We start from the raw sequence: 10,000 nt of genomic DNA, 5'->3' as shown, positions 1-10,000 counted from the left end.
TTTAATTCTTCTTAAATATCTGATGTAGAGAGATGCAGCATTTTCAATGGCTGCTTAAATTTTAATTATTTTACATTAGAAATACTTTGGACACCATGTTACTAAATTATTCACATTTTACCAAGATTTAATAATTAAATACCATGCAACAATAACCTTTTATCAAATACTATTCATTATTAAATGTGATTTGTGCAATACTATAACTTTCTTTAAATGAAATATTAATATAAAAATATTTGTTTTTAATCTGTTTCTACTTCACATGAAACAGACAGATATACTTACTCTGATATATTGTATTGTCAACTGGAGCAGCTATAAAGAGATAATTATCAGAATATAGATATTATAATTAAAATACCATGCAATTTTAACTAAAATACTCATTTTAAAAATCTTTAACTCCTATATCCTAATACTTAAACTATTTCTAAATAATAATTTTTAATTTTGTTAATTTTGTAATGGTACTGCAAAATATATTCATTATTTAACCTACATGTGCTATATTTAACATGCATAAATAAAAGAAAGTATAAAAACAGTGTGACATTTAAAATCAAATGAAGTAAAAAGAACCTGTTCACCATTCTCATATCTCTATCTGTTTTACAATATTTTACAAGTACCATGATCACATAATGTCCTGCAACCTAATTAGGTACTACTGAAAGATTCACTTCATGCAACAGTTCAAGAGAAAATACAAGAGAAATTTTACAGTTTTCTTTGGCCTATAAAAATATCATAAATCAGTAAGTGAAGATAATAAAACACTGATCAATTACAGAATACTTCTATTACTCATAGCAGTGAAATATCCTTATATTATCTTATAACTAAGTAGACTGGATTATTGATAACAGAATGAAAATATTGTAGTCCTTTGTTAAGTAACTAGTAATTTAGTGAACTGCAAGTTTTGTACAAACTAAATTAAGCAAGAGGATAAGATAATAAAGTAATCAAGAAATCATAAAATATAGGTTTATTGTGTTGCATTTAAACCAGAAAACAGAAAAACAAATTAAAAAATACAGATAACTAGATTTTATGAGAACAAATAGTGATTAAAAAGTTGAGACTTACAAATATCTGGCAATGTATATGTTAAGGTTTTACTTACGGCGATTTGTTGATCTTGGCACTGGTTTCTTCATAACATTAACTATATTAATCAAGATATGAAAAGAAACATGTGAATTTATTTAAAATTCATTTTGTTCAAAAGATGTATTTTGCTGGAAAGTAAGATCTACAATTCTTTTCCTGTAATTTTATTAAGAAAACTGCCACTATTTTTGCATCATGCATTAATTATATGCATAAACATATTTGTAACATTAAATATTAGTGTAACAAGTATACAAATTCATTTCTTGTTTACACATTTATGGCAAAAAAAAAAACTACAAAACTCATTGGAACAGGAGTCATTTGAAATAGAGAATTAAGTTTTACAAATAATTAACATAATTCTTCTGAATAGAAAAACAGCCAAATGTAAACATAAAATAATTATACTGGTAAAGAGCTACATGATTAAGTTGTATAGATCTTTACATAGAAAACAATTAGAAACTTTTGCTTTTCTTTCTGTGATACTGGAGAGATGTCTGTAAGTGTTGTAAAAAAAGTTATAACTGGTGTAAGGCTTGAAATAAAATGCTTATGCATGGACCATATAAGCAGACTGATTTAGAAAGAGTCAGCTGTAATCTATAGAACTGTGACAGGTAACTTGTACAACAACTTGAAATAGTGTTTGTCTATAAACAATATAATTTCTAAGTTTTATATCTTATTAATTAAAGATAATTTTTCAACTAAACTGTACTTAGAAAACATTAAGGTTTTTACTTTAGAAATATGTTCCTCCAGGATAAATTTTGGAAATCCATGCAACAATATTCCATTGGAAACATGCTGAAAATATCAAATTAGACTTACAACTTGGAATACTTTGAAGTAGTAGATCATTTGCTTCATTTAATTTGGAAAAATCCTCAACAAATTGTGCATGTACACCTGCAGGATGATTTGCTATTTCGTTTAGCTCAGCTGAAGTATCAAATCCTACACCAACAGTAAATATTTCAGTACCTTTTCCTCTTAATTTATCAGCATTTCGCTTTGAATTTTGAACCTTATTTGATTTTTGGTCAGTAACCATAATAAGAGTATTTTTGACGTTAGGGCGGTCACCACTTTTGTTGATAGATATTTTATTGAGAACCATCTTCAAACCAGCTGCAGCATTAGCCTTAGGACCTTTAAACTTATTCATGTTATCAATAGTGTTAAAAACATCAGCTTTACTAGTGTATGTATCAAAATTGCTAACCACTTTTGAATTTACATTATATGTTACAATCGCTACTCTTACAGCTCCAGAGTCTATATCAGCTGATGAAAGTAATTTCCTCATAAAAATTTTGAGAAGATTTTGATCAGCTTTTGTTGACTTCTTTGACATATGTACAAGAAATACTATGTCTGCTTTTGCATCAGCTGAAAATATTTTAAAACAAAGAAAAAAAAATCACCAATAATTCAAACCACAAAGTAATAAAGAAATTAATATAATTTAATGTACAAGTTTCCTTATGGATTCCTTTCATGCAGATGAAATTTTTAGTCTCATGAAGCTCATAATGTAAAATCATTGTACTTATATATTAGAAAATGAAATACGTATGTCGTTTTGTTTCTGATTTTCACTAGTAATTATGAGCATTTAAAAATTATTTTTATTTTTATCAATATTTGCTATAGTTTAAGATACATAAAATCATAATTAACTGATCCTTCTTTTATTTACTTTTACTCAAAGCCAGGACCTTTTCAGCACCCTCTTGTATATCTTTATCAGATTTACAAATTTGAAATTATTACTAAAATTTGAAAATAGTTGCTTACTTGGAACATCAAGTGGTGCAGCATCTCCTTGCACTAAAATGAAAAGGATTATATGAGTAAGAATTATATAGTATAAAAGAGAAAGTAATCTAACTGTTCATAAAGCTATTATGAGATAGACAATCTAGTTGGTAGTAATGAAAGAGAAAATCTGAATTTAATAAAAATCTGTTTCATTCAATTCACTTGGTATCCTAAAAATATATCGTATAGAACAAAGTAAATTATTTTATTGATAAGTTTCTTAAACACTGAAGAAAATTAATATACTGACTTCATTTTTAAAAAATAGTCAATCAATTATTTATTTCATTAACTTTCAAAATTAATTTCAAGAAAACATTGAACAACTACAGGTATATTTTAATCCATTAAAATCAAGTTAACATCAGAGTTAATATTCCAAATGGCATTTGAATAATTTAACACTTAAATTAAGAGCTGAGCTTTAAAATTGAAATTTATACACATTTCAAAAATAAATAATAATACATATTTGAATATTGAGACTGAATGTAAACATATACATGGAAAACACAAGACAAAAAACATGCAATTTAATTGCAATTCTCTTTAGAAAACATCTTTTGAGAGGAAATACAACTTTCATACAGGCACAATAATCTTTCAACAGTCATCAGATCTCTAAAGCAAATTTGTCACTTGAGCAAATTATTTCTCTTCACTAATACTTTATATCTGAGATTTTTTGTCATAGTAGATAATCTGGAAAAGGAAGGGTTCAGCCAAGTTCACTTGCCTCTAGAACTCAGCATGAATATGAAATCTTACATGGTATAGCAATGACTCATTTAGAATTATAGTATGTTTTCACTGACATCTAGTATGAAGCATATAACTTACTCAGCAGATCAATTTTACCCGAACTCACAGTCTAAATATACAATTGTATATTAATCTGAATTTAATGACCAATTGTTTAATAGAAATAGATGGAAAGAAGATGTTTTGGTTTTAACTGTAGTACAAAATACATTTAATCAATAAGCTTGCTCACGTTTCATTAACAAGAAATTATTAGATATATATATATATATATATATATATATATATATATACATACATATAAGTTATATGTTTATTAGATCTGATCTCTAAAATCATAGCTCAGAAAAGTGGCTTAAATCAGAGTGTTGATAAAGGAAAGTTTTGCTGTTATCAACCTCCAAATACATTACTAAAAATGACAATTCATGAAGAAAAATCAAATATATTTTCTTTATCATTGAAAAAAAAAAAGAAGAATGCTTCCTAATTTTGGTACATAACCAGTAATTTTACAGAGAAGAGGTTAGTCAATACCATCGACCCCAGTAATTGACTGGTACTTTATTTTATCAATCCTGAAATGAAAGGGAAAGTTGACCATGGCAGGATTTGATCTCAGAGTGTAAAGAACAGGAACAAATACTACAGTGCACTTTTTCCAATGTTCTAACATTTCTGCTAGCTCACCACTTGAATAACAATAATAATAATACTCCTTTCTATAGGCACAAGGCCTGAAATTTTGGGGAAGGGGTTAAGTTGATCACATCAACCCCAGTACTCCACTGGTACTTAATTTATCAACCCCAAAAGGATGAAAGGTAAAGCCAACCTTGGCAGAATTCGGACACAGAACAAAATGCCGCTAAGTATTTTGCTCGGCATGCTAACAATTCTGCCAGCTCACCACCTGAAGAAGAAGAAGAAGGAGAAGGAGAAGAAGAAGGAGAAGGAGAAGTAGAAGAAGAAGAAGAAGAAGAAGAAGAAGAAGAAGAAGAAGAAGAAGAAGAAGAAGAAGAATCCTTTCTACTAAAGGCATAAGGCCTGAAATTTGCAGGGAAACAACTAGCCAATTACACTGATCCCAATGTTTCACTGGTACTTAATTTATCGACCCCAAAAGGATGAAAGGCAAAGTCAACCTCAGCAGAATTTGAACTCATAACATAAGGATGGACGAAATGCCACTAGCATTTTGTCCAGTGTGCTAACAATTCTGCTAGCTTGCCTCCTTTATAATAATAGTAATAATAATAATAATAAAGACGCCGCCGACAACGACAACGATTGAGAACGTGTGTGCTTATTACTTCATGACAAGAAAGTTATGAATAATTAACTTCACTAGAAAGGTATATTGACAGACAAAAGAGTTTTCTAAAAACAAAAATGAATTGCAAACCATAACAAATAACATCTTTTCACTCCATATTTCCACATCATATTTGTTTTTATTATTTGAAAAAAGAAAAATATTTATCTACTCAATGCACTTGCACGGTAGATTCAATGAATAGATTATCCTTTCAAAAATCAAAGGTAGCCTTCAAAAGATGATAAACCCCAATGACTTCTTAGGTGATGTATCTTTTCCAAGCATTTGAGAATAAGTGAAATAGTTTTAATTAAGGAACAAGCCTGCATACCTAAGGCATAAACTCTACTTGCTATGATTACACCACCTACTCTAGAGCATTCACTAAACACGCACACACATATAAATATATGTGTGTATGCATATGTATCTACATGCACACATGCATGCACCCACTCACATAGGCATATAATGAAATTTGCTTTAACTGGCTGAATAAGCTGCCAAGTGAAATTAATGTGCCAACCAAAAGAAATTTCATGATAAATTTTACTCTACTTTCAGTAGCAAATGTTCTGTTGATTTTCTTTCACTTTAAAATAATAAACCTAAACATTTGCATATTTACATGATAAATATCAACACAGAACCTTTTAAGCAGCATGGACTACATGACCTGAACAAAATTCTAACTGAACCCCACCTGCAAGGTTTACCTTGATATGAGATTACCATGTTGCGCACATGATTGCAATGCATGTGCCTGGTGTACCCTTATCAGATGGGTAGTCATGATGGGTATATTGGGTTTCATATATTTATACCCTAGTGTCACTTGGATGACATGCACTGCTCCCTCACCCCAATAATGATAATAATAATAATAATAATAATAATAATAATAATAATAATAATAATAATGGTTTCAAATTTTGACACAAGGCCAGTGATTTCGGGGGAGGAGCTAAGTCAATGAAATAGACCCCAATGCTCAACTGGTACTTGTTTTATCAGCCCTGAAAGGATGAAAGGGAGCATTTGAACCCAGAACATAAAGACGGACAAAATGCAACGTATTTTGCCTAGCATGCTAACAATTCTGCCAGCTGACCACCTCTCGTGGGTTCTGATCTTAACAGATTAGGGGTGTTATCATGTACATGTTTTGTCATGGTGTAAAAAATAGGCTACTGCAAATATTCTGCTCAGTATCACAGATTTGCTTGTCAGATGTTTGACCATAACCAGTTGAACATGTCCCTTGATGGCTGATGATATGTGCATCTCTGATCATGAGCAGAAGTAGTGAGGGAGCACAAAAGCCCTGTTTTGAGAGGAATTCATTGTGGTTTGAATAATTTACCTCCAGAAAGATGAGTGTTTCATTCAATATCCTTAAACAACCCTTATTCAGGGACTTTTTGAGTGGGATGGGCTAATCGGCCTGAAGAAAATTCTAACTGAACCCCCACCTGCAAGGTCATGTACTGTTTATCTTGATCACCATGTTGCACACATTTAGCTATGATGCATGTGCCTGGTGTAACCTCATCAGATGGATAGTTATGGTCAGTATATTGGACTTCATATATTTGTATCCCAGAGTTACTTTGATGGCATGCACTGCTCTCTCACTCAATAATAATAATAGAGGAGGAGGAGAGTGAGTAGTAGTAGGTACCAGCATTAAAGAGGATGCCTTGTCTAAAACAAGACTTAAGAGTCTTCATGTGTTGCATCCATTCAGTAAAAGCAATATGACCAAGACACCAAACAGAAGAGAGAGTGATGAAAGAGAGAGTGATGAAAGAGAGAGAACGAAGAGGAGAGGAAGATAGAGGAGGCAGTAATGGAACAGAGGTAGTGATCTACAATTACATGTTAGTTGTTGAGGAGACTGAATAGAAAAAAAAAAACAGTAAATGTAGCATCATGTGGAAAAGAGATAGGCAGGAAGCAGGCTGATGAAGGAAAGAGTAATAAAAGTGAGAGAAAGAGATGAGAGGAAGAAAAAGTGACTTATGTCAACAATGAATAAGAGGAGAGTGATAGCAATGTGAAAGAGTGAGGTTGGAGGGTAATAATAAAGATGGATGATGGTGAAAAAGAGGTGGATAGCAATAGAAAGGGTGAGAGAGAGAGAGAAAGAGAGAGAGAGAGAGAGAAAGAGAGAGAGAGTGTGTGTTTGTGTGTGATGGATATCAATAATGATTAGGAAAGGATAATAAATAAAGTATCAGATCATTAAGAATGAAACGTCCGATTTTGAACTGAAAGTTTACTTTATCTCACACCTAAATTATCAACACAATTTTGCCATTTCATCGGTAGCTTATTTATGCTGGCAGCGAAAATTCTGGAGAGAAAAGGATGATGAAATCATGAAAGGCTGTTTTTGCATCTTCTTCAGATTTGAAGTTTTTTCCTTGTAAAAAGTTGTCTAATGCCTGGAAAATATGATAGTCAGCTGGTGCAAGGTCTGGTGAATATGGTGGACGACAGAGTACTTCCAAGTTCAGTTCCTGTAACTTGAGTAGCATTCTTTGTGCAACATGTGGTCGAGCATTGTTTTGCAAGAGAATTGGCCTGTTTCTATTGACCAATCTGGTTGTTTAATTGCAAGTTTGCTCATCATTTCATCCAACTGGTTGATGTATACATTCACTGTAATTGACTTACCAGATATTATGAAGCTGTAGTGGATGGCACCAGCGCTGGATCACCAAACAGACACCATTAGCTTTTTTTTTGGTAAATATTCGTGCAGAAAGCTTGCTATTGTTAAAAAGAATCCATTATTCATGACGCATAACAATATGATGCAAAAATGGTTTGCTTTTATGTTGTGACAGCAAAGAATAGCAAGTTTCAAGATGACATGTCATTTGATGCTTGATCAGTTCATGTGGTACCCACATGTCCAGCTTCTTTACCATTCCAATTTGTTTTAGATGATACAGTTGGAATCGAAACATCAAACCTTGCTGCTAACTCAAACATACTTTGAGATGTATTAGCTTCCACTACAGTTTCCAGCTCATCATTATCCATCTTGGTCTCAGGTCTACCACCGGGTTGATTTTCAAGAGTAAAGTCACCAGACCAGAACTTCTCAAACCACTGACGTACAGTGCGCTCATTTGTCACATCATTACCAAACACCTCATTGATGTTTCGAGCTGTCTGGGATGCACTGCTTCCACAACAGAACTCATATTCATAAACAACACAAATTTTTTATCTATCCATGGGTTCACAAAACTTGATTTACAAGAGAAAACTCACAATATAATCAGACACTATGAATTGCATTTCGAAAAGTGATGATGTAACTGTTCAATGTTGTAAAACAGAACTGTCAGAACAAAACATTAGAGCTAATGACTGTCAAATTTGGTGCATAAGAAAATTGAACATTTCATTCTTAATGACCTGATATAATGAGTAGCAATAAAGAAACATGATAGTAGAGGGACTGATATCATCCTTTGTTATATAGGTGGCATGATGCGGAAGATTTAGAGCAATAAAGTGTTGAGAAGGGAGGGTGGTTAAAATATGGACAGATCCAAAGTCTTGTTACACAGGCAGCCAGGTACAATGACAAGAGGGAAGCTGAATGATAAATGAGAGAGTAATGAAGACATGAGGAAGGTATAACAGGAACATGAAACTAAAATGGACTTCGAGTCTCCATCATCACCACATTGTTAATGCCTTGAAGTATTTTGTTCTACCTTTGTGCCTTTTTACAGTTAGGACACCTTTACCTTTCTCCCAACAAGAGGAAGATAAAATAAAGTTCTGCGGTCAGTATAATCAACTAAAATTCAAGAAAACAGTGCCTCAGCACAGTTACAACCCAATGACCAAGTGAGTATGCAAATATATTCCAAGCATATGTACACATACTTACACACATACATACATTTATGTCCACTTTTTAGTTTATCCACATTTTTACCAAAATAAAGATTTCATTAGCATATTTTGCTCAGAGCTGATTTTTGCTAGGTAAGTAAAATATTATACACTTGTATAATTCATGTATCTTTTAAATGCAACCAGAAATTTAAGTAATATTTCTATTTTATAAGAGTGAAAAGATCATTGCTAAGAATTCACAGTATATGCAAATGTAATATATTATTCCTATACATTTAAGTATTTCAGATGGATTCGACTGGAAATGAGATCATAAATATAAATAAATAAAACTGAAATTACACAAGAATTAAAACAAACAAATCAACACACACAAAAAAAAAAAATGAAAAGCACTGCAAGCATGCTTTTAGAACAAATATTTGCGGCAACACTAATTAATATTTAGAAAGTATGAATAAAAGCAATACGCAAGAAATGGGATGATGGTGATTATTTAAGCATAGTAATACACAGATTCATAAACATGTTTATGCACCCACTTTTGTGTTAAAGATTAATTATTTAGGCATCGATACAAATTAATTTAAGAATTATTTTTAAATATTTTATATCTATATTTAATTTTTTGCTTATAGAATACTTTGCTTCTTTCATATTTCTATTAATCTACAATAGTTTCTCTTAAATTCACTCACATAATTAAGACAGTAATATCAATAAATTCTACTTTTTAAAATTATTTAATAAAGAACTAGCTCAAATAATTTGAAATAACTATGGTATACACATCAAAATAAAATATATTATCAACTTTTACCCAATCATCTAACAATATGCACAATGGTTAATCAAAATTTGTTTATCATGAATAAATTTTAAGTGTTGACTTTTTATTTAGTACATTTCATTTTAAGCTAGACTTGTTTTTTCTAAAAGTTTTTTATAATTAAATTTCTCTTTCTAATAAGAAATCTAATACTTTTATACAAATTATATTCATTTCCTTTACATCAACTTTATACAGAATACATAGCAATATGTATATATAGAACTGTGAGTGCATATGTGTGTGTATGTATGTATATA

At 31.1% G+C, this 10,000-nt stretch overlaps 1 protein-coding gene across 2 annotated transcripts in view; it reads right to left on the bottom strand.

The window, feature by feature from the left end:
• The window catches only part of LOC106883207 (collagen alpha-3(VI) chain), a 30,696-nt gene that overhangs the window by 1,863 nt on the left and 18,833 nt on the right, over window positions 1–10,000 (bottom strand). For both annotated transcript variants that reach the window (XM_052975972.1, XM_052975973.1), the window contains 4 exons: window positions 2,923–2,955; window positions 1,954–2,514; window positions 1,130–1,171; window positions 289–318 (listed from right to left, as the gene is read on the bottom strand). In XM_052975972.1, the coding sequence (XP_052831932.1) occupies window positions 289–318; window positions 1,130–1,171; window positions 1,954–2,514; window positions 2,923–2,955 (666 nt within the window). The remainder of the gene's footprint in view (window positions 1–288; window positions 319–1,129; window positions 1,172–1,953; window positions 2,515–2,922; window positions 2,956–10,000) is intronic.

The sequence above is a fragment of the Octopus bimaculoides genome, chromosome 23, assembly GCF_001194135.2.
Source record: "Octopus bimaculoides isolate UCB-OBI-ISO-001 chromosome 23, ASM119413v2, whole genome shotgun sequence".
Taxonomy (NCBI): Eukaryota; Metazoa; Mollusca; class Cephalopoda; order Octopoda; family Octopodidae; genus Octopus; species Octopus bimaculoides.
Note: the sequence above shows the minus strand (reverse complement) of the source record. Positions and strands in the feature narration are given on the sequence as shown.